General features: G+C 38.6%; 1 protein-coding gene across 3 annotated transcripts in view; it reads right to left on the bottom strand.

Annotated features, from left to right (window-relative positions):
• GRID2 (glutamate ionotropic receptor delta type subunit 2) overlaps positions 1-26,359 on the bottom strand; it is a 690,924-nt gene that overhangs the window by 138,425 nt on the left and 526,140 nt on the right. For all 3 annotated transcript variants that reach the window (XR_014882859.1, XM_085222277.1, XM_085222276.1), the window contains exon 9: positions 9,149-9,250. Coding sequence is in view for 2 of the 3 variants with exons in the window: in XM_085222277.1 (XP_085078403.1) it covers positions 9,149-9,250 (102 nt within the window). In the remaining variant the exon portion in view is untranslated. The remainder of the gene's footprint in view (positions 1-9,148; positions 9,251-26,359) is intronic.

Raw genomic sequence — 26,359 nt, 5'->3', positions numbered from 1 at the left:
ACTATGTTTGGAGGATGGTTTCAAAATTAGTTTATTTTAGGGATAGTTAGAACTCATAAAGCATGTGAAAATGACTCGTAATTTCTGAATGCGTTCTGATGTATTACTTTAATTTTGACAGTCTGTATTCATTAACTGGAACTCTATGTTCATTACTTCTTGGCTAGCAAAAGTCAGTAGCGAGAGGTGGAAAAAACAAAGTAAGAAATGAAGCTCAGGTGTGAGTGAGACTGTCCATTTAGGGGCAACGAACATAAAATGACTCACTATGACCAAGCACAGCTCTGTAGACACAAGAAGATGCGCTGAAGACTCAAGAACTTCTATTACTTGCAAATGCTAAGAAACTGCTCTCAAAAGTGAAATTCAGTCTAATTACTGGATCTCTCAGTCCCTTTCCAGTGGCTACCGGATGACCAAGCAGAGCAGTTAGAACTTACAAGAAGTGATACCAAGCCTGACTTTGACTTAGAAGCCACAACTAAAATATTTTCAGTCACAGGATGCTTTTGTCTTCTTATCGTCATAATTACTTTTTCTCAACTCATAAAAGAATAATCCCCTACTTTTAATTATTAGCTATTTGGCATTTCTTACCCCAAAAGATTTCAATGAAATAAGCAGCCCCAAATACTTAATTCCTTCAGCAGCTTTACTGACCGCTGTTTTGGGGATTGTATTTGGCTAGGAGTAGCGCAGCAGCTTGGTATTTTTAATTGAACAGCAACGTACATTACTTCGCATTAGAATCAATGACCAACATTTAATTGAAACATTTACTTCTCTCATTACAAAAATACTCCCACTAGCAATGGTTATAAAAGTCGCTGAAAAACATAGTACAATCTCCAGCCCTTAATAACATTAAAACAAAGATGAAGGTTTCAAATCTAGTGTAATTAAAGTATTATTTTCATTCAGTATCCCATTTTGCCAATGGCCTTAGTCACAATATTGGCAATAAATGCACCATTCTTGGATCCTCTGCTTTTCAAAAAAAAAAAAAAACCTAGAAAAATCAGTTGGACTAAGAGAGAAGCCCCTTTGTCTACAACTGAAACCTAGTTTGCATCCTAGAAGCTGAAGACGATGTTAGATGAAGGCCATTTAAAATTCAGCCTTCGCTTCCCCTTGTCTTTACCCGCAGACTTAGCATCACTTCCTTCAATGGCAGTTTTATCATGATCTTTGATGAGACACGAGTTCATTCCATCTGGCAAATAAACAGCACATTAAACGTGCCTTTTTCTTTTCCCCCAAATTCAGACTGTGGATTCTGTATTTATATCACTACTGGGACTAGACAAACTTTAAAACGTTAGCTACTTCGCCCTCCCTCCAGTATCTCCTATCGCTTTGCAACAGGACTAAGGTTTCTTTCAAAGCCATCGATAGCAATGGTCTGTCAGGATGCAGCCAAACTCTGCGTATTGATTTTAATTCCAAATAACTTAATGCACCTAGTAGCTCTTTCTGAACCATTACAATTATATGATAGGAATATGGATTGAGGCTAGAATCGATTGGAGTGTTTTAGAGTATGTCCAACATCACAATGCCAGTGTTAACGCAACTAGCTAGATACATGAATTGGCAAAAGTGTAGTATAGGTGTATTAACCAGCTGGGAGCTACATTACACTTCTCCCTGCGGCTATATGAGAGCTTCTGTCTATAATACATTCCAGGAATAGTTCACAACATTGGGCTGTCATACAGTTCACCCCCTTTTCTGTCTCACATAGAATGCCTGGCTAATTGCAATCACCACGAGAACCTCTTCCTGCTTAAAAGCCAAATTCTCCAGCATTCCGTGACCTACAAGAATTGCCCCGGAACACCAACATACCCAGTGAAACGGATGGGTGAAGGTCAATGAAAAGGAAGGTAAGTTCTAAAGAGCCTTGAAGGTAGTCCAAGACATACAGATAAATTAGGCTAGCCCTACCATGCTGCTCCTATCTTGCTGTCAAACTGTCATCTTGGCTGGGCCCCAAAGAGTTTAATTTCCTTGCAACATGCCTCATCTAGAGTACAGCACCTACTACTTCATAAAAACAAATTTCAAATATTCATTAAAAAAATAAAAGGAGCTGCTTTCTCCAGCAGTCCCTGAAATGCAGATGGAAAACAGTAGGCACGTACAGCATGAATAACTGCATCGTTTATGACCTACCTGTTTTAATTTAAGCTAGGTAGCTCTAACAGACACAAACTAGCCATTGAACAGTACCTTTGCCCAGTCACATACCAGGTTCTGTTTGAAGCTTGCACAGGCATGGTAGAAGGAAGAGGAATGGACAGGTTCTGCTTTCATCAAGGGATACTAGTTTCTGTCACTAGATTAATTAGTCACTGTAATTATGAATATTTTCACAAAACCCCACTGAAGTACACTGCCACATATCATGATAATGAAAAATGCGCAGAGCGATCAAGTCGTTTTCAAACTGAAAGCCAAAACCATGTGCAGAAGGCTGGAGATGGGAAAATCAAACGGGAGGATTTTTGGGACCGGTCTATACCAATTTGAAATCTCTGGCAAGGCAAGGGATACCTAATCAAAGCAGACCGCCCAGATGATTGTTTGTGTGCTAATCACAATGCTTACATATCAACACTGATTGATTAAAAGGGAGTGGCTGAAACGGTACCTGTTCCCCATTTCTCCGTGGTAAAGAAACTCTAAACAGATCTGGCAAAGCCTCTGAAGAGAGATGGGCAGGGCAGATGTCTGAGGGCGGGAGGCACTTTAGCAATCTTATTTTCTTTTGTCTCTGTTTGTGGGAAAGTAATGCACAAATACCACTCCTTTTCTCTGCCTCGTTGCATGAGTGGTGCTGCTTTCACTGCAATCCTATTAAGACACTCAGTGTTCTGATTTAGCACCCAACTATATTAAATACACTGAACTGCCATCTAGAGAGGGCATGCTGTTTGCAGAGAGGAGGAGTAGCATTACTTTTAGTGGTAGGAAATGCAGTAGTTGTTCTGAGAGCTACATTCGCTTTACATGGGAAAGCATTTGCTCTAACTACTGAGTTTGCTCATTCTAAAAAATATTGCAGAAACTTAAGCAACCAAAGAGCAATTGATTCCATTTGTTAAGATATAACAATATTTTGGAGGAAAAAAAGAAACACGAAAACAAGCAGATGTGGTCAGCACACCTACAAAGACTTTTTTTTCCTTAATCTTTCTTAAATTAACAATGAGCACACTAACCCTTGTAATACTAAACAACAGTTTGTTTGTTTTTTAATAAAAAAGGGTCAAAATTTCTGTTTCAGTAAATGTTGAGCTGAAGTCTGACCTTAGCTTCACAAATTGGAAATCTGCCCCGCGCAAAGACGTATTGGTAACAACAGACTTTTCCAAGAGAGCAAGCCAGTCTCATTAGTAATACAGAATGATTGCTTTTGAGTCACAAACCTAGAGTCCCTATGAAAAATAGTAAATAGTTTCATTCATTTACTGATGATATGAACACATCTACCGCTGTTGCCATAATTAACTATCATTTCACTTTATGTTTTTCATCATGTCTTTGTTTATGAAAGAACCATTTATTTTCCAACTTTCTTTCGCAGGTAATATGGGTAATAAAAAGGAAGAAAAATCACAAGGCAGGGGGAAGTGTTGCTGACTAGAAAATTATACATTTTTTATAACTAGCAATGACATAATCTAAAACTGGAGATCATTTTGAAAAACTTGAATTATAGCACAAGGGATATATCAAACACATTACCGAGTTAGAACATCTAGAGATTTTAAAAAAGACTCTACGAAAACTACGTTACATACTACTTTTGACCATTTATGCCTGTGAGTTTGAATGGCAGAAAGAAAGATTTATCCGTTGCCAATACAAAAGTAAAATATCTTCCCCTAAAACATAAATACTATTGCTGATGAAGGTGGTCAAGTAATAATTCTTAACATTCACTACAATGCAACAGTCCTCCATTGCTTCTCACTTTCTGTTCCTCTGATTATGCATTCACTGTCTTATTTCATCTCTTTCATGCCTTTCTTTTTTCTTATCATTCTGAAAGCTACTACAGCGTCCTTTAAAGAAATTTTGTCACCTTGTTATAAGCGGAGTTGGAGGTCAACTCCCAAAGACAGCCTCAGCTTTTGGAACTAGGACCCAGCCTTATATGTCACTTTTCTCTGTCCGAGTGGGAAGTTCAGTAGACAAGGGACTAAAGATGCAGTCCTCCTGCCAGCTCACGTCCGTAAAGATACTGTTCACTTCCCAGTTTGTTTCTTACTTAATCTTGTTCACAGACAGTCATGAGCTTAATGCCAATGTTTGAGAATTAACCTAGTCCACATATGAGAACGTTTTCCCAAGTATCGCTGACGCATTTATATCCTACGTTTTGATACGCTTCTACCAGCCCTCTCATTTCCCACAGTGCCTGCATGGAGTCAAGGGTCACCAACCTGCCTCTAACCCATCTAGCTCTCTGCGAGCAACGCGAGTAGTAGCAAGCAAGAGATCGTACGTGCAGAGATATGACAAAGGATACCTCAGCATCGCTTGCCGTCATAATTTCCCCCCTCCCACCCGCATTTCAGATTAATCTGGAAATGAAAATACATCCCTCTGTTTTGTTACCATATCTTCATTTTACAAAATCTCATAAATAATTTTTCACAGCTCTAGCAGAAAAGGCACTGTACCTCTATACTTTTCAGCAAGTTGTTAATTCTTTAAAACACACAATTTAAAACTTGTGCTTTTTCAAACAGCCAGAGCTTGTTTTGGAAACGTGATTTTGTGAAAACCTGCTGGCCTATTCATTGCCAAACAGGCCAAATCTCATTTTGTTGCCAATGGCTTAACATTCATATGAATAATTCATTAACTGCCACAGTGACTAAAACAATGTTAGGAGAATATTTATTGTATTCTAGATTCCTTTCGATAAAACCCAACATCTGAAAATGGATATCTGGCTACATTTGTACTTACAAAATTGTTCATTCAGAACACTTTATATTGGGTATGAGTTATTATTCTGACCTTTCACCAAACTCCATTTCTGAATCTCAGAATACTTTACTGAAATTCACTACCAAGTCGCTTGAACTTAGAAGTAGCTTGTCAAACAAAGTTCAAACTTCGGTTGCATGTGGGCAGCCAGTCCAAGGCAGAGGAAAATGATCAAACAAAATTAACCTATTCAACAAGTACAGAAAGGTGCTAACCCAAGTCAAATGTAAGAAAACATGTAAGAACTGCGTATATGCAGGCAATATTACAGTTCTCCTCAGAATAAAACACAAAGAACCGTTTCCTATTCCTGCTTAAAGAAAAGTGAGAATTCATTAATAAATCATTTAATTTTAACATAAATATATCGACTGAAGAACTCAAAAAAAGGATGGAAAAGGAAGGAAGGATGAAAACAAACTCACTGCTAAGGTAAAGTCAGAGGGTGAAATTCCTTCTCTACCCAAATCAAAGGGAAAAATCCATGCATTTTTTTTATTTCACATTAAATAGAAAACTCCACTTTAGTCCTTCAGGGCAGTCGTGAACCCAGAAGAAAACTGTGCTTTCATCTATTACTAGGGCTTTGATTTGTGTCAAATACATACGTTGCTTCAAAAATAACACATCCTATTTTTATGTTCATGGAAGCTGCAGCAGATACAAAGAGCACAAGAACACCATTTGATAGAGCAAATCCCCAGCTACAAAAAACACTACTTTCCAACACAGTCACCACCATTAGCTATGCATTTTCGCCAGCGATAACAAGAGCCGGTGTGCTCCACTCAGAAAAAATCTGCACCAGTGGAGAGACTCCCTGTTTCTGTCACTGTTGCTGAAATGCACCACCCATCGCCTCACTGTGCTCAAATGCACTGTCCGTAAGTGTTCAGCAAGCATCAAAGAATGTCAGTGGGTGCTATTTTTTCAGTGGGAAGCTATCTGTTGACACACTTTTGCTTCATACGCACTTCTGTGTCAAACACTATTTTGTCACACTGCCCCTCTGCTGCCATCTGTTGCTTGGCAACAAAATATAAAGGAATATTGGCAGGAAGGTTCAATCTCCACTCCATACCAGCAACATCCATATCTTGCATTGTGCATCAACGTAATAAAATAGGAGGCATTACTTTTGAGCAGCCCTCTCAGTTCCTGAGAACTGACTTCAAAGAAACTAACATTTGAAAAAACTAGAACTTGAAAGTTATAGTTTGCTATTTCATAAAATAAATTGACTTAAAAGCAATTTTCCTTTGATAGTTGCTCTAAAATAAACAGATATTACTGACATTCCTGTTTGTGTCTTTGGTGACCAGATTTTTCTAAGATGCAATGGAATACCAAAAAATTGAGGGACTACAAGCCTAATTTTCAAAACAGAAAAAAACAACTGTGAATACATTGCTTGTACGATTTTGATTCATTTCCTCAGTGTCATGTCATCCTTACTAGGACTTGACTCAACTCCAAATACAATACCAATTTTTTAACTCTACTCCAGTAAAAGTAACGTAATTGCTTCATTGTGATAAGCTCTGTGAATAAAGATGGGAACTGAGCTAAATTTAGTAACACGTAAAGGCTATAGACATTTATCCTAAAGCAACATTTATGCATGAAGTAATGATATGCTAATGACGGGTGCGTCTTAATTCTCAAATCAAAACAAGATTTACACGCTAGCATATCTCCATGAGTAACCCTTACTCACTTGTTTTAAGAGCAGTAAGAGAAACTGCTGTAGAGTAAGCACCCTAAATAATGCTCTAGTGCTCACCGGGGGTGGTGGTAACACCTGGGGGCATCCAAAGATTGGAGGAGTCTAGAAATAATTGGTGCACAGTTAACACGCTCCTTGCTTCTCATCTTTACTGAATAAAACTCAGTGAACCTCAGCTTCTAGTGTGTTTCACAGAAGATTTTGTCTAGATAGCACTTAGTGACCATGCACAGCTTCACAGTTTAAAACAACCGTTTCTATTATGAAGCCGGTATGAGTCATTCCCATCTTCCTCCTATACTGCCTTAATTGCACACTCTACGTAAAAGATGAGTCAGTTTGAAAAACAAAAACTTAGAGGATTTTAGCAGAGTAGAATTCAAAGTAATAGTGTTTTCATTAGCGGTGCTTTTAAACTGTCAACAAAACCAAAGCAGAAACGTGATCGCGTCATGTGAGGAGAGGAGCCTGAACCAGCGCATGACACGTGCTGAACTTCACGCATCTGCCTTTTGTCTTTTTTGTTAGCTTAGAATAGAATAGAATCGAATCATAAGGTTGGAAATGACCTATAAGATCATCTAGTCCAGCCGTCTTCTCATTACTACTGCTACCACAAGCTACTAAACCATATCTCGCAGCTTGTCGTCCAGACGCCTCTTAAACACTACCAGGGACGGTGACTCCATCACCTCCGTGGGCAGGCCATTTCAGTGCCTGACCACTCTCTGAGAGAAAAAGTTTTTCCTCGTGTCTAACCTAAACCTCCTCTGATATAACTTGCGACCACTTCCCCTGGTCCTGTCCGTTGCCTGGGAGAAGAGGTCAAACCCCTCTTCACCCCAACCTCCCTTCAGGAAGTTGTAGGGTGCAATGAGGTCTCCCCTGAGCCTCCTCTTCTCCAGACTAAACAATCCCAGCTCCATCAGCCATTCCTCAAAAGACTTGTGCTCCAGACCCCTCACCAGTTTTGTTGCCATTCTCTGGACACGCTCCAGGGCCTCAACGTCTTTCCTGTAGTGAGGGGCCCAAAACTGAACACAATACTCAAGGTGCATCCTACACAGTGCTGACTAGAGGGGACGATCACCTCCCTGCTCCTGCTGGCCACACTATTTCTAATGCAGGCCAGGATGCCGTTGGACCTCTTGGCCACCAGGGCACACTGTCAGCTCATGTTCAGCTGAGCATCAAACAACATCCCCAGGTCTCTTTCTTCTTCACAATCATCCAGCCACTCATCCCCAAGCCTATAATGCTGCTTGGGGTTATTGCAGCCAAAGCGCAGGACCCGACACTTGGCCTTGTTGAGCCTCATCCATTAATCTCAGCCCAGTGATCCAACTTATCTAGATCCCTCTGTAGGGCCTCTCTACCTTCAGGCAAATCCACACCACCTCCCAACTTGGTGTCATCTGCAAACTTACTGTGGGTGCACTCAATCCCCTCATCTAGGTCGTCAATAAATACATTAAACAAGATGGGTCCCAGTACCAACCCCTGGGGGACACCACTCGTAATGGGTCGCCAGCTGGACTTAACTCCATTAACCACTACCCATTGCGCTTGGCCCTCTAGCCAGTTCCTTATCCAAAGGTGTGTACATCTGTCCAGACCACGGGCAGCCAGTTTCCCAAGAAGAAGCCTGTGAGAGATCATGTCAGAGGCTTTGCTGAAGTCTAGGTAGACTACATCAACAGCCTTTCTCTCTCTATCAGTCTGGTCACCCAGTCATAGAAGGAGATGAGGTTGGTCAAGCACGACCTGCCCTTCATGAACCCATGCTGGCTGGGCCTGATCCCCTGGACACCATGCACGTGCCGTGCGATCTCACCCGAGATGATTTGCTCCATTACTTTCCCCAGTATCGAGGTCAGGCTAACAGGCCTATAGTTCCCCGAATCCTCCTTACGGCCCTTCTTGAAGATGGGAGTCACATCAACAAGCCTCCAATCCTCTGGGACCTCTCCAGTTAACCAGGAGCGCAACAATTTGTGTCGGACTGTACTCAGTTTGGCATGGCAACAGTAAAGCCACCAGTAGCTACACATGAGTTAGGGAACTTAAGCTAACAGAGCATTTTATGTTACTTCATCAGTTCATATGGTTGCATTATCTACTTTAGAACGCGCCCATGGAAGATAAATGGGTTACAGTAAATTTGGTTCACCTGCTGAATTGAAATTTACTTGATTTTTTTTTTTTTTTAATTACTTTTAAAAAACTTGGGTGGAAATCATTCCCTAGCACTAGTATTGATATGCAGAAGTTAGGCGCCTCTTTGTTGAAAATGTTCTCAATAAAAATGGGTAAAATGTTGTACCTAATATAAATCCTTCTAAATTACCCCCTGATAAGATGACAAGGAAAAAAAGTATATATTCCTTTTAGTGCAAAATGAAGAAGATCACTGCTTACCAGCACAGTCACCACTCGCAGAACCACTCCTCGCATGTTGTTTTCCAATTTCCTGTCTGTTAGGGACCCGTTCAGACCAGTGATGGGATTCCAGCAGCCGAGCTAAAAGAGAAGGCAGAGGTTATTTCCTCGTTGCCCATAAAACCATTCATTCCTCTTAGGCACCTTCAAGCAGAAGTGTAGGAAATATACAGAGTTCCTTCTAGAACCAATGGGACGGAAAGTCGGATAAGAGTTTACGCATGAATTTATCTCTAAACTCCAAATGAAGCAATTAGGGATATCAGTTTGTGCCTTTAAATACCAGAACCTAATGGATGGCAGAATCCAGCATTTGGAGGGATATGTATTGCTTTTGAAGCGCTTGGGGAGGATTTATTGTGTGGAGGAGTATTAATAGAAAATATTTGAAATGTGGTAAGGCTGTAAAAAAAAAAAAAAAAAAAATAGTACTTCCATCTGACTTCCACTGATACGCTAATTGGAGAAATAATAGCGACCATAATTTCAATGTGCTGTCTGCTCCAGCCTGTCATTCCTAGTGGAACTCTAACAAAAGGAATTAACTAGATTTAATTAAAACTTGTATAACTCACTGATCATGAAACAGCAGTGATTTTTAGCAAGGACAAAGATTCCATTTAAAGATGACTAAGAAAAAGATACATAGGCACACCAGAGTGCTAAGAAAGGACTCTAACAGATAGTGGAGAGGAAGGAACGCAGCCATGAGATGTTTTGTCCCGATGCTGTCGTATTTGATGGGTTTCTACGGACAGAAGCTTTAGCTCAGGGGTATCTCTAAGACTAACATCCTTCTAGTCTGAGTAGTAGATAATGAACTATAATTTATTTTCTCTGAAAGCATGACTTCACTACATTCTCACGTGAAGGCAGATGATTATTTCGAGAACAGAGAAACCAACCAACTGGCCACTCATCCGTTGGTCATGTGTACAAGCATTATCAGTTTCATTTTTAAAACTCAATGCAAAACTCATCTGGCCTCCAAAAATACCGGCATTAAATTCAAAAACCAACAGAAGAATGATAGACTTCAGTGGATCTCGGAGCCAGTTCTGCTTACTCAGTGTACCTCCTCCACATCATTCCTAGCTATTAACGGTTGTACCGAGAGATTGCTGACATTCCAGATCCTCATTCCTCCTCTGTTAGAGGTGTCCAACAGCTTCAGATGAAAAACCTAACAGCTCTAGTGTGTTACCAGTAATAGTCCACAGTGAATATACTGTATATTTATGCACCATACACTGTGTGGAACAAATCACTGCCACACTTATAAGGCAAAGCATTCCACAGTCTCCATTTTCATTTATTTAGGTATTAGAAACATGGAAAACAACTTAAGTTCAGAATAAAAGTACACAAAATTATTTCAGAGACTGTCATTCTCAGTCACATCAAGACATTAATTAGAAGTTGGTTCAAATTAGCATATCCAAATGTTTTGAAACTAATTACCATGGATACCATACAGCTCTTGCCAGACTTAAAACAGTATGAAGTTTCTAAAGAACCTTCATATCCTTTGGAGGTTAAAGTCCATTTTCAATTACATACATCAATTTGTACGTATTAATATAGTAAAGTTTTTAGCTTGGCCCTTTCTACTTTCTTAAGTAAAAAAACGCCAGCGTAACCAATTGCTACAAATTTAGCAGAGTTTTCCTTTAAGATGACACATTTCATTTTCAATTATTGTTCATCAAATTTCCAGTTCACTTGTTCCTTTATGCAGCATAGTCACGATGGAGATGAATGTGCAATGCCATGCCAGTAAAGTCGAAATTGATTTTGAGTGGGAGCTGCTTACTGTTATTAGGCAAAAATGAATCAACATTTATTGATGACAAGTTGAGCATGTCTCTGCAGCTAAAGCAAATGCTAACTTTGCTGAAACAGCAAGGGAGGGCTGGTGCAAGGCTTCCTCTACAGCTATACCTGTCTCTTTACCGTTTCTGCAAAATATCTGCTGCTACATTTATGCCCTCCTTTTGTTCTGTCTCTGAAAGTTGAAATGAGAGACTAGATTTGACAGATTTAACAGAATCTCACATTAATTCAGGTTGATCCGTGTAGAAGAATACAGACAGCTATTGAGCACAGTACCTGTCTTCTTTGTACCACATAAATTTAGCTATTTATACTGCTTTGTACTTCAGATGAAATTCCTACTACTTAAATGACAGTGTTTACTCTGCTACATTTTGATGCAAAATGATGAAGATGGATGAGCTGACAGTGAACTGCTTCATTTGCTTTCCAGTTTTCAATCTCATCCCACTTCCAAGCTTGTTATCCCTGCTACCATAATAATTAGCGAGAGTTTGCCGCTGCTTTTTCACTGGCAGAGACACAAATTTGACCTCCTTTAACAAAGGTGCTTCATTATTATAAATTTTTGCCTCTATGAATTATGTGTATGGAAGGTCCATAATTTGTAATCAATATTAATCAAAATAGCTAAAATTTATGTTATATTTCCAATTTCCGGGCACAAATTTATACATGACTTGAAATGCTAAAATCTATAATGTCTCTGAGACAGAGCTCACAGGCAGATTTTTCCCCCAGATTCCACATTCAAACACACAATTCAAATATTCTGTACTAAATCACAGAACTCTCAGGAGCATCCTTGAGCTTCCATCTTTTTTTTTTTTTTTTTTTTTTTTTTGGCTGTGGGACATAAAGCTTTAAACTTTCTCAATTAATTGAGACAACTTGGTGGGCTGGTGTGATCACAATTGAGAACAGACACACATAGTAGTTGAAATCAGTGTACGGGTACGGATGCATTACTTGTACACACTGATGGTCATTACTTGAGATCTTACAGAGTTCTATTAGTTAAACGAACAGAAAATATAGAAGAACCAGTTAATCCAGCACTGCAGTGCAACCACCTCTGAACTCAGACTGCATGTATACAGAAACACTGCAACGGAGTAAAAAACACTCCAGAGAAGTTGCAAAGGAAATATAAAAGATTGAAAATCATTACTTGTGCAATTGGAACTGATTAACATGCCAAGACTAGTATTGCTCCTTTTTCCTTGATTTCCTTAGCTTCCTTAACAACAAACAAATAAAAAGCTTAGAAGACGTTGGTTTTACTACAAATAGTATGAGAAAACATTTTCAGTGGCAGTGGACTCCACAGAGCATTTCTAAAAAGCTACTCCATAGAGACACACGTCAGAGACAATCGGTTGTGCAAACACCATCCTCCTTGCCTGCACTACTGGTACGCTCTTCTCTAGGTTTTCACCTAGGTCCAAGTTGCTGTTGGAACTGATATTTTCTGAGTTAAGACTGCAGGAGAAGAAACATTGTTAAGAATAATCAGCTCCATTCCAAAATACAGTAAATTCAAGCAAACAGAAAAGATAGCACAAACCTCTCACGAGACAGCATTCAACTCTAAATCCCAGGTTCTGGGAAGGCTCAAAAAAAAGGATACACAGCAAAAAAATCAGACACTTTTCTGTTGTCATTGTGTGATGGGTGGATTCAGAAATTTCTAAACTTGCTAGAACACCACTTTAAACAAAATTCATGTGAAAGTATATAAACACAACTTTGCAGAGAATATACCAGATAACTCTAGTAATGCTATAAAATGACAGAAAATATACCAGTAATAGCAGAATGGCACAAAACAAAACTGAAGCAAATGAAAATGAACCCAAATATAGCAGCCACAGATGCAAAAACAGAAGGAAAAAAGCTGCTCATCTTCAGAAGTCACCTCCACTGCCAACCCTTAAATGAGGTCTGGGAAGGGGTGGATCCTGGCTCCACCCCTTCCGGTGCTGCATTAAATGCACCTGAGCTCGCCTAGGTTGGCCCTGCCTTCCCACCAGGTGCTTAGTCACTACTTTAAGCTGTGACTTAGCATCTCCGCAACAAGTCTTGTCTCATTTGGGATTTAATATATCCAAGTAACTGTGAAATCAGAAACCAAATCACAGAAGAAAAACCACAAAATACACATTTTGGTTGTTGTTGAGATACTACCAGCAAAAGTTAGAGATGCTCTTTTACCTGAGTAAAGTCCTGTTAGTTTAGTTTCCCAGCAAACACCCAACGTCCGGTCAGCTACATCTGTAAAAAGTCTGATGGCCATGGGTTAACCAGTGTTCTGCTAATTCTGGCACTGATAAAAAAACAAGGACTGGTTTTGCTCTCCACAACCATTTCCTAATGAACATGGCTAGCTGGAAGGTTGTGTTTAATTTCACTGGAGCTTAGGTAATAGTCAGCAAATAATAAGTTGTTTGAATCAATAGAAAATACTGTATTTAACAAATTGTAAAATGTATAGCAGCACTTGTAATACCTAAATTCTGTGTAAGGAAGCTATATAATTACTTTTTCCTGCATGTTCTATTGTTCTGTCTCTGGACTAGAAGGAATGACTCACCCCTAGATTCACTCTACTGTTTTCAAGATATGTTAGGAGCATGTGAGCACACAAGTTCACTTTTAAATTCAGAGCCTCAAGGAACATAACTGCAGCACTCGAAGTGTTCAGTTAGTTTTATTAGCCTATTATAGACAAGTGCAAATGACCTAAGTATGGATTTCTTTTGTCAAAGCCAAAGCACACAATCAAATAACACAGTTAATAAAATGCTTCACTTTGGAGCCTGCCCAAAATTCCTCGGCTTTTTGAAATAAAGAAATTAATGGAAATCTACCTGGTGGTAATGTGCTTTTTGTTTTCCTTCTAGCTTTTGACTTAGTATTTTCTCAAGGCTTCATGCACCCAGACTTGTGCCAGAAGTTATAACCGGATGTTTTACACCACTGACAAATATAGGGAGAAAAAAGCATAGACTACTTATCTGCTCTCGCACCATGCACTCCACTCAGGAAGCACAGCTTAGTGCTTAGGCCAAGTTTCCAGAGGAATTCTAATGGTCTAATTTTTGGAAAGCATAGTAAATCATCACATCTCAAATGTAATGAACCATTTCCTTGAGCTAGTGGTGTCATTGCAAAGTTCCCTCCCTTTTCTATGCCCTTCATCTCTAGCCTATTTGCTCTATTACTATTTTTCTTTTCATTTGAAATCTGGTGGTTTTAATCCATCATTTCCCACTACTAAGTGTCTTCTCTTTTATTTTCAGACAACACCTTTTTTCCTTCTCAGGTCCTCTGTGTGTATCCAGTACTCTCCCAGCAGCTCATAACCTGTGGTTATCTTGCTCTTTCCTGTATTGCAATTATTCCTGCAATTTCTCTGTATACTTCCAGCACATTTTATTTCTTCTTTGTTTTTCTTTCCCTTGATCTTCTCCTATGTTTACAATGACCTTTTTGGACTGGTAGAGGGACCTAGATTTTCTCTTGGGTTGGTAAAGGACCTAAGATTTTTTTTGCTTTCACTTCATCCTGCTCTGACTTATCTTTCAATCACTTTGTGTCCCTTCTTTCTCTGTAGCCCTTGAATCTCCTTTTCTCTCAGGTATTTTCCTCTCCCAGGAAACTTCCCCTCACTTCCAGCTCCTCCACTTGTGTTATGAGGGACACAGGACTTAACTAAATACATTAAAGTACGGCTTTCCTTCTCTTGCTTTCACCTTTCAAATTTTTATCGCTCCTTTTCTCCGAAATACTTATTTCACCTTTTCCTCAAAGACCCAAACAAGGATATTAAGGGATCAGATAGCAATCTCTTTCCCACTGCTTCTATATTTCGATGAAAGTCAAACACTCAAAAGAGTCTCTTCTTTGACCTCATAGATATCATCCCTTTGCTGTCTGATGGATCGACTATCAATTGCCCAGTAAAAGCTCCCCTGGAAATTCCAGTGGTGCCTGGGGATTGCCATGTCCCCACGCATTCACAGGGAGAGCATCGGTATTTCTTTTGTTTAATGGTTTAGTACTGTTGCCCATATTATGGAGAAAACACATGCTTACAAGATACTGGCATGTTCAAACGTATTTTGGATGGTAAAAGGACCTTGATGGGGAGGCAAGTTTTGCTCTCTATCTGCTGAAAATTGAGGTAAGAATGCAGTGGCTGGCACATTCTAATTTCTGGCAGCTGGAACTTTCAGTCAACAGCTGTAGTGAAGTGGTAACCACTCAGACATAATCATACGACCTGACTTGGCAGTATATTGCCCAGAAAACACAGGAGGAGACAAGAAGAATAAAAAAAATTCACTGAAGATATCAGTCATTAAATCTAACATCTACATTAACACATTGTAATTTTTTTTATTTTTTACAGTATTTTTTTGCTGTCAGGAGACAATGTTACCACCTCATTATAGTTTATTAGGTCATATAAAGTAACTTAAAATGGCATTACTACAACCTTCCTCCTCCAAATAAAGAGAAAGCATTACTCTTCCCCCAACATATGTCTTCATGCTGCCAGAGTAAAATTCATTAATATCATTGTCATAATACATGGAAAGTTTGCTCACTGACGTCTGGACTAATCCAGGGAATTGAAAATACCAATTAAATTCAGGTTTATGGGCAGTTTAAATACACTCAGTTTGATTTTCAAAAGCAAAATATAATTGCTTTCTCATTAAGGATTTTAAAAATTTATACAGAAGTCTTTTATCTAAATCATGCAAGTTCTAACTAAAGCAAAGAATAAGTAAATAGATTTATAACTGAAGTTTGTGCATTCTATGCTGATGCATCCCTACATCATTATGAAATCAAAGAGGAAAGTACTCAGTACATTAGACCATGACATACAGGACTTTGGTATTGTCGAAAAACCTGTGATCAGGCATGATTAGCAGCAAACAATGAGAAATGCTATTTTTCACTGAACTGCACGAATCTCCCTCTCTACTATAAACATCAAGATGTGTGATGCACATTTCAGCTTCTCATCAATTTCCTGATAGCATATGAACATTCAATGGACTCTCAGCCTTTCCTTCAGCTCACTAAGATGCTTTTCGGGGATTTGATTTCTCAGCAAGGGTATGACAAAGTGGAATGTATTTGCACTGTTGCAGGACTCAAAAATTCTGGGGGCAGTGCTCTGTAAATGAATTAAAATTGCAATAGCATAGGATAAACCCCGCACTATTTTACTTAGAGAGAAGTGGGTTTAGGAGCAGGTCCAATAAACCACAGAAGAGAATCCTTCACAGCAGAGCAAATTGGCCAGATCTGAACACCTTGCTTCCATAACAGAATGCTGGCTGGCACTGAGTGACTTGGATATCTCCGCTCTGCACTGCAGTCAGCTCAGTGAGCAGGCATGCGGAGAAACACCTAGGATTTTTCTGTCTGACAATGAAAAACTCCTTTTGAATTTAACTACAGAATTAGTGGTCTGGGAGTCAGTTACGAATTGTGCATGAGTTTCATTGCTCTTTCAGCTGCAAGGAAAAAGAAAAGTTCCAGCCCAGGAGCTAAATAACCCCAGCAGTACAGTCCTGTGTACTACAGAAATCTATGCTTGTATTAAAGAAAGCTGACAAAGAGTGATGTGTTTAAGTATGCGCAAGGCCCAGTGAGGGTACAGAACATCCAGACTGATCTCAGTGTTACCTCTTTAGCCCTGTTTTTGAAGTATAAAGGAGGTTATCATACCACTGCTTGCACCATGAACTCTACACCTGATTATCTTTTCATGTGAAGCAAAATGTTATGAATTGTAATTTTTTTCAGATATAACATACAGAAATCTTTTCTTTCCTTTGGAAAAGGATTTTTTTTTTTTTTTTTAAAAGGATTTTAAATGACGCAAAACTCCACCGCTACTTATTCACAAGCAGACATATTTGTATATGCAGCTAATCAATGGTCCCTGGGTAGTACTCCTGCATTGGTTTTCATGATGCATGAAAAACAAGAGTTGCCTTTGCAGGACTTGGTAAAGCATGGCAAATATTCCTAGAATGTACATATGTACATACCATGAAAATATATGATCTGAAAACGTTGAAGAGAGAACTACCTCATTTTTAAACTTATGCTTAGCATGTTTGACATTCCATGAAGTTCCAGAGTGAGATATGGAATAAGATGGACAAAAACAAACAAACAAACAAACAAACAAAAATATATATATATGTTTTATATACATATACATATACATATGCAAGACAATGATGTACTGGCATGAAAACACTTCTTCCAGCTCCCAAATATGAGGCCACAGAAAGGCTGACATTATACTACTTTTGTTCTAAAGAGTACATGCAACTCACTGTCTTCTCAGACACATTCACTTCTCATTACCAATGTGAGAGACAAAGGATTAAGTATGGAGGTAGTGCGAGAACACGCTCCACTGTCTGCTACATATGATATACCTATCTTAAAGCATATTTGTACCTGTCTAGAAGCTGTTCAGACTTATGCCACTTTAAAGAAGTTTGCACTCTCTGTGCAGCATGGAAAAATTTGTCAGCTCCTCCTTAAGTGTAGTAGAAAGAAAGATGTGATCTCCTATTCCTACATCTCCTACTCCTACATGCCAGCACAGTATGATTCCTAGGGACATGAATGATAAAACACCTGCTCACAAAGCATCAATGCTGACCAAAAAATAACGTAAACACACACAACTTATGGAGAACAAGAAATTCACATGAAACTTCTGCCAGCTTAACTCGTTTCTATTTTTGCACACATGCATCAAAACACTCCTGAAAATGTTTAAAGAATGAAGACCTTTGGTGAAAAAGCTGTTATTGGAAAAGAGCCTTCAAGTTCCTCGCTATAGAGAACAAACATGGCAGTGCAACAAGCACAGCACTAAACAGTAAACTGCTATCCATTGATTTCCCAAGTTCCTGTGATGCTTAAGTGAGAAATGCACAGATTAAAACAATCTTTGCTTACACATGGATCAATACTCCATTCCTAAAATCCAGGATTTATTTTTCCTGTTGGCAGAAAAAATAAAGAGGCTTACTAATTTTGATGTGTCAATGACTTACTAGCTTGATGCTGGCTAGAAAATCAAAGAACATTTGATCACTGATATGTTAGAAAACAGTATTCCAGTATAACCCACGCTCACAGGGCATATGGCTAATGTCACCGCTTTGCAGTGCGTATGGATGAGGCATTACATGTGAAGTATTTGATTGTATTTTTTTTGAGAACTTGGTGGTAAAGGAAAGAAGTTTGTGGAGTGGAATTTTTCGCCCACTCCCTCAGTACAAAGCAGCTTTCTTAGTAATCAGAGCTGATCCTGAAGAACCAAAAAGGTTTGGCACAGCAGTGACAAAGCAGAGTACCCGTACCAGTCAACAGCCTGGACCGTATAAATGCACCGGGTGGATAAAGCCCACAGCTAGTAGGCAGTCTCCTGGCTTCTTTAAAGGAAGTACCAATTCCTTCTTCTAACGGGTGTTTTCACACCACAGACAGAAAGGCTAGGTGTGAATTTAAGAAGATGGTCGTGGCTGACACCAGGGTTGTGAAAGTATGTTTTCCCATAAAACGCAACTGCAATGAGAACACAAATGTTCAGCCATAGTAATAAACGTCAGGCAGGTGCCAAGAGAGCTGCGCATAGGCAGACCTTCAGCGTTAGGGTTTTGGCACTGTTTCATACCAGGGATCTATCACACCATGGGGTCCAGATAATCCTTTCCCATATCTTCTCTTCCAGATGATGTCAGTTCCAAATGCACAGGCCTTTTTTTAGCATCAATAAACCATTACTGAAATTATGTATGTATTTATTTCTTTGCTAAAGCCCCTGACAGAAATATTACACTGATAACCAAACGTTAAACTGATTAGAATCAAAAGCCATTTCCTCTCTAACTAACAGCACCAACCTTCAGCACAGAAAATACACTCAGCTTCTTTTCTTTCACATACCACAGGTCATAATTGCCTATATGAAAGTCTGTCCTCAAGTAATACCTGTGCTCCTGCGCCTTTTGATGCCCTCAATGACCCCAGAGGTGTATGGCCACAGGGAAAAGTGTAATTCTGATTGCACAGTCTTTCTTACTGGCAGTGTACAGCATTCACAGCTGAATGCTGGACTATACAACAGAAAAACTATTAAAATCTTGACGTTACATTTGCGTGCATTACATAACACATTGTTTAAGGGAAGTTTGGAACTCAAGTATTTACTGCTAATCAGTGCTTTGCCAAAAAGTAGCCAGAGCCCAGCTAAAACTGTCATCAGCAAGTTCTGACACATTCAAGACACTATTTTGTAAAAATGCCAAATATTTCTATATGCTTATTATTTACTATTGTCACGGAGTTAACTAGATTAATCTATGCCCGTGAACGGGGCCAGTAGACCCCTGGGTCCCCTCAGGCCCCACAGAATGGGAAGGGAAAGGGAGAAGGGGTAGGGAGATGGGAGTTGGACTCAAGGAAGGAAAGAAAACAGCAGCAAAATTCTATGGAGGAAAACTTATTTTACTAACTATGATACTGGAATGCAAGATAACATGATATAATACATAATAATCATTGAAATTGAGACTAATAAATAAAAAAAAATAGGAGAGAGAGAAAAAGTTCCTGAGACTGATTCAAAGCTGAGAAGCTTGGTATGGCTAAGAAAGCACACTCCAACACTGCCCTGCAAGGCAGTAAGTGATAGCCCAAACAGTTGCTTTGCTTTATCCATGAGCTGGACCAAACTGGAAGGTTAAGAATCTTGGCATAGGAAAACCCCGATTTTTGGCTACAAAGACAAAACATTTCTAATAGATTCCTCTACAGAACTAAAAGGACCACCTCAGTGTGATTTTAAAAATTAATTGCTTCATACAATATAAGCATTTGTTATTATTACGGTAAATAAGTTTGTCAGAACAATCTGCATATCATAAACATATAAATGGCATATAATAGATAGTAAAACACTTGAAGGCTTAAATAAAGAATTTCTGTGAAAAGTAATAAAAAAAAAGCTGAATCAGTAAATTATATTTTAATACAAATGAAAATCACTGCATTAATGACACTGGAATTTGCCACAGAAAATACATTAGTAATATACCTCAGTAATTAAAACTACAGAAACGCATGATAAATCTAAGTTGAAAAGGATGGAAATTCTGTTATCTAGTAGACTATATTCCCACATGAGATTCTGTTTAGCGTACACAATGCTGAAATTGTTCCAAGTACCTGAGAATGATTTAGTTAATTTAATATTGCACAGTTCCTTCTAAGATGGTGTTGTGGCATATACAGCAGTGACTGTTTAACTAACCACGTAGTTCTACTCTGCTCATCGCTACAGTGTTTCCAGGATTTAATTTCAAAAGATAATATCAATTTAAGAACCATCTTTCCTTTTGAAAGAGTCTACTACTATCAAGAAGGGAGAACTGCCTATCTTATGATTACGTTAGCAAATCAATAACTGGACTCAACTTATCTTCTTAGATGCATTACAGCTACTCTATTTGTCCAGATCGCTTGCTGTTTCCCATTCCCAGCAGCACCCATTTGATATGGCTGTAAGACATCTGAAGTAGGAACTCTGTTGCCTTATGCATTAAAAACTGAAAAACTTGTTTACTGGAGCTTTATACTCTAATTACAATTATCATTACATATGTCCATAAAATCAAACACTTTGTTCTCATTTTTTCCCAATTTTCAACTCTATTCATGTCACCTGCCTGATAGCTACTGGGCTGTTTCCCCTGTATGATCACTTACTGAGCAATAGACAACGTTTAAGAATGCTCTAGTATTCTGCACAGTCCACCTGTTTGTAAGATCACAGCCTAGTTTGACCAAGTATATTAAGCTCCTTTTGAAGAGAAGAGAGAAATTACTGGAAAAGTGACTTAAAAATAATATTATTTCTTCAAATGCTTTATACAGCCAAGGAACAGAATACCAAAGGCCTGTTTTTCAACAACCTAGGGGTACCATTATATTATCTGCCAGTGCACGCTCCAAGATTTTCACTGCAGATGCTGATAATCATCAGTCTGTAGAGTGTAGGGTTAACTGCCACACTAGAGAAGGTACAACTCTCTTCAGTGCTGAGAACTTGCCTCAAAAGCTGACTCTTATCTATCTGGATGATGCTTGTCTGAGTATTCTCTTCGGTATAATTGTGACAGCAAATTTTACTGGCTTAGATAAATTCAGAAAGAAGAAATTATTACATTTGCATGAAACTACAACAGAAACTTCTGTAACTTATTATTTTCTAAACGTTATAGCATTTTAAAATTTCACTAGCAAACTAACCTTTATTTTTGCTACTCTTGGTAACGTGCTTAAGCCTACTACTTCAGGCTGAAGAGCAAATGAGAAATCAAAAGAGTCTGTCACTTGGTGTGATGTCTACTCATTGTCTAAAGCAGAGATAAAGGCAAATTATTAGCCTATCAGTATTAGTTTTGATTAAAACCCTTCAGACACTTTCACTGGCTGGGTTGACGTTAGCTACATATTATTCATTTTACCTGCATTTCATTGTACTTCTAATATGCAACCAAATTTTGCTATCATGAGCCTGAGTATAAAGTACTTGAGGGTAGATTCTTGGTTTGGCTAACTCAGCATATTTTAATGAAAATAATCCCCATTAGTCTAGCTGAGGATCCTACCCTATCTCTACACCTGTGAAAACAACTATATTTTTTCCTAGAATAGGTCCTGAATATGTCTCGATTTTTAGTACAACACCTGGGGTTTATGCTCAGCTTCCTTTCGTTGCATAAAAACACTCATTCAAATGAGATTTTGTACTGCTAGAGGAAAAGTAAAATGCTTCTATGGAAGATGCAATAAAACTAAGTGAACAATTCATCTATTTTTCATATACAAAATTATTCACAGCATAATATTCTCTAATAGCTGCCGTTACGGAGATTACAGGCAGTTTCTCCAAAGCGTTCAATAATCAGAAAACTTCCCTAATTTGTCAGGACACATTGCACTCGCAGAACATTTTTGTCTCATGACAGGACTATCAGGTTTCTAGTATGAACATTTACCATTATCAATTCAAGACTTCACTTTTAGAAAATACAATCTACATAATTTCTATAGAAAGTGTTAGTAGTAACTCAGAATAAGTATTACAGCATGTGATAGTTCCACTCAAAGTAGATGCCATTCTGAGTTTGTAGCATGTTTGAAGATCTTGAACAACTGAAATTGATTTCATGCGAACAAGTAGCGGTAAGTCCAAGCCCTTTGCATCTAAACATACCCAAACCAATCTTTATCATATTTAAAATAAGATTAAAAATAATAAAAGAAAAAAATATAGATCTAAAAGGTTGAAGAAGGTTATCCTTCCCATCTGCTCTTCACTGGTGAGGCTGTATCTGGAGAACTGTGTCCAGTTCTGGGTTTCTCAGTTCACCAAAGACAGGAAACTTTGAGAGCAAGTCTAGTGGAAAGCTGCAAAGATATTAAGGGGCCTGGAGCATCTCCGTGTGAGAAAAAGCTGAGAGACTGGAACTGTTCAGCCTGGAGAGGAGAAGACTGAGGGGAGATCTTACCAATGCTTATAAATATCCAAAGGGTAGGCATCAAGAGCATGGGGCCAGGCTCTTTCCAGTGGTGCCCAGCAGCAGGACAATGGGCAATGGGCAGAAACTGAAACACGGGAACTTCATATGAACATGAGGAAACTGAGAGTGACTGAGCACCAAAACAAGTTGTCGAGAGATGTTGTGAATGTGAAACCTCCTTCTCTGGAGATACTCAAAACCTGCCTGGATACTTTTCTGTATAGCCTACTCTAGGGAACCTGCTTTGGTGGGGGGTGGAGGGGAAGCTGACTAGGTGATCTCCAGTGGTCCCTTCCAACCCCTACAGTTCTGTGATTCTGACAGAAGTCAGAGTACAACAATGTGTTAAAATATGATGCACTCACTAGTGTCCTCCTCTCATAACAAACTGGATTCACAGTTATCTCACTTTAATAGCTAAGTAGCTCAATATTATTTCACAGTTACTTATTACATGCTCTCTGATGGGTTAAGCCCCTCCACCTTGTCTATTCCCACCTTTAATCAATTAGAATCTTCTATTCCCACCTCCAGATAGCCACTACACACAGGGGCACATATCTTTTTAACAAATTCTCAAGCCAACCTTTTTCTGTGCTAAGTATAGTTATGCTCAGACTAACTATATTGAACTGATATCTCTAACACATATGCATTATTTTCTGTGATGTGGGCTTCTTCTGTTTCCCTGCTTATATAGAAGTATCATTGTAGCTATGCTGGTATAATTCCATAAACAAGCTAGGCTTGTATAGAGAAGTAATAACTTTTATTAGAACAAGAGATATAGTCCAGGGAGAGAACAAGCTTCAGGCTCAGAAAACTAATGAAAGTCCTTTGAGACAAAAAGCTTTCTTGCTTTGCCTCCAACTGTATTATTTGGTCTTATAAAAGAAATAACCTTTTCTCTATAGGCTTGACTGGCCTTTGTTATAATAGATTACTTATGATGGAGATAGGTCAAAAAGGAGTTGTAAAACAAAATAAAGTTAGCCAAAAAGCCAAGAAAACAGGAAAGGTAAAACCACGGCCTGGATAAATATTAGCTCCTCACACAGATTAGCCAGACCGACAGACACCAGATGATCTCTTCAAGGTCAGCACCATGATAGCATTGCTTTCCAAGATTGCTGACCTCTAGACAGAAACACAATGATCAGTACTTTTGGAGAGAACACAGTAGAACTGATTATTAGTACACAACAGAAACTATAGATAACTACAGAAAGCAGACAGAAGTCAAATGGCACTCAGGTGAAGTTATACTCATTTAGGGGATTTAAGGATAAAAAGGGATGTGGACTACTCGAAGTAGGACTCCCTGTGTACGGGGAAGGCTATGGAAAATACAACATTGCTGCTCAATGGGCAGTTCTTAGCCTGAATCTTTACTAGCAAGGTCTCCTTCCAGGCCTTCCAGCTTCTGCAACCACAGCAGTCTGGGGAAATGAAGTGCTATCCATGACACAGGAAAATCCATGAGGGGCCGCTTAAACAAGCAAAAGAGTACACAGGACTGCATGTGATTTATCTGGATGTCATTACAAAGCTGTATTCTCTGATCTTGAAAGATCACGATGACTGGAAGAAGGTAAATATCACATTCATCCTCAAAAAAGAATAAGAAAGAGAACTCATCAAAGCAGACTGGTAGACCTAGACTCTATTCCTTTGGGGGACCATCACATAAATCCCTTTGAGAAGCATTTCATAAGATGTGATGGATAGGATGGTGCTGAAGAAAAGCTGGCAGATTTCCTGGCCAAAACACACTTCATCTTCCCGATTGCTTTCTGCAATGAGAAAACCTGGATCAGTGGATGGAAAGGTGGCAGTTTTCCTGACTTTTGCCAGGCTTTTCTAATTGTCTGTACTCTTGTAGCCAGTGCCACACTAGTGAGAGCGTAGCTATTAAAAAGCTAGATTTATTCACCCTAGAGAGGAGGAGATGAAGGAGAACCTTAATTGCTAACTATAGTTGCAAATGGACGAAAATTACAGAGAAGATGGAAACAGACTGCTTAGTGATGGTGACCAATGAGATAGTGAAAAGCAAGAGTCATAAGCTGCAGCAAAAGCAGTTGTCTGTGTTTAGAGTGGCCAAACACTGGGAACAGGAGAGCAAAGAGGATTTATCTATAAGAAATAGCTTTTGTGTCACCGCAAACTACTACGTTCCTGAGAAAGGAAAATCTTTGCAGATTTCATTATGCAAAAGTCAGCGTGGCTAATGAAACCAAGAATCAGGGGAAGACAGGAAGAATGTGATCCAGGTTTCCAGTCAGTCAACAGTGAGATGCCAAGCATAATCTAAATGAGAAGTGAAAGATGGCCCTTTCTCTCTTAATGTTGTACTGTCTGAGAGGATATCTACGTGCTTCTTGGGCGGTTGATGCCCTTGAAATGGGAAAACAAACCTCTTCAAGTAGAGTAAAGAAAAATTTCAGTTTTTAAAATATCTTTTTCATCCAAACAATTCCTAGCTATGTTTTCCATCCAAGCAATTCTCTTTTACTATAAGACTCCGATCCTTCAAATTCCAGTTTATCAATTAATCCATACAGTTTTAAAGTGGACAACTCCTCTTTTAGTCATCTACCAGTTTTACCAACGACAGCTGTTTGACAAAAAAAGATGCTTGACAAAAATATTAGAAAGGAAAACAAGCCATTTTGCCTAAAGGTTAATATAACTGCACCTCATAACTAAAAATGACTAGAATAAAGAATCACAGCATAAATTGATGTATTAGCAGACAGGTAGCATAGAAGGAGGGTTACTTGGCAGTTATTAAGGTCATCCTATGATTTGTGCTGCAAAACATCCTTTTCTTTCATTTGTTTGATACTAGCAATTTGAACTACAACTGCTGAAGTTTCCTATGCCAGACGTCTGTTCAGAGTATAATAAATTCTGTTGTAACTCCTATATCTATCACATTTTAATTGTGAAAGCTGGAATTCAAATAAATCAGACTATTTCTGATTTCTTAGTAGTACTGCACATTGGAAATGCTATAAAGGCATTTTTAAATTATAATACATTAACTAACATTTTAGCATAAATTCCTCAGTTAAGTTCCCATCCTACTATTGTTCCACTTGCTTAACAATTTCTGTCTGGAAATGTTCCAGGTTTGGTCTCAGACAGATCTAAATTAATTAATTATTTACTTAAACCAGGTAACACTTTCCTAACTCTTTTCAAAAGAACAACTGTAGAAAAGAATATTCTGAATATTAAGCAACAACAACAACAACAACAAAAAACGGGAAAAAAAACAAAAAACAAAAAACAAAAGCAAGAAAAAGATGCCATGCCCTACTTCAAACACTGTATGGAACAGGAAGCTCAATCCAGCAGAGAAACAAATATTTTGTAAATAGCTTTTATATGCTAGCTGAAACATTTTCAAGATAGATGGACAACTCCATTTTCTATTTTCACATGATGACTGTTCTACCACTCAGGTGATAAATCATCATCAAATTCGTAAAATCTGCATTATATAGAACTTAAAATCACGCTAATCCGCTCTTTTTTGGCAGAATAGGACAGAACTCTTAAATTCATAGCTCAGAAGAGCAGAATTAGAATTTCAGGTTTTAACAGGCTTCTTGGAGATCGTTTTCAATCAAAGGCACAAGAAGCACTCTTGTAAGTAGATGTTATTAGCATTGAAAATCTGAAAATTTCCATAGAATTCATGAAGTTG

Source organism: Meleagris gallopavo, chromosome 4, assembly GCF_905368555.1.
Source record: "Meleagris gallopavo chromosome 4, MGAL_WU_HG_1.1, whole genome shotgun sequence".
In the NCBI taxonomy this organism is placed as follows: Eukaryota; Metazoa; Chordata; class Aves; order Galliformes; family Phasianidae; genus Meleagris; species Meleagris gallopavo.
The sequence above is the reverse complement of the archived record's forward strand: the minus strand, read 5'-3'. Positions and strand labels throughout refer to the sequence as shown.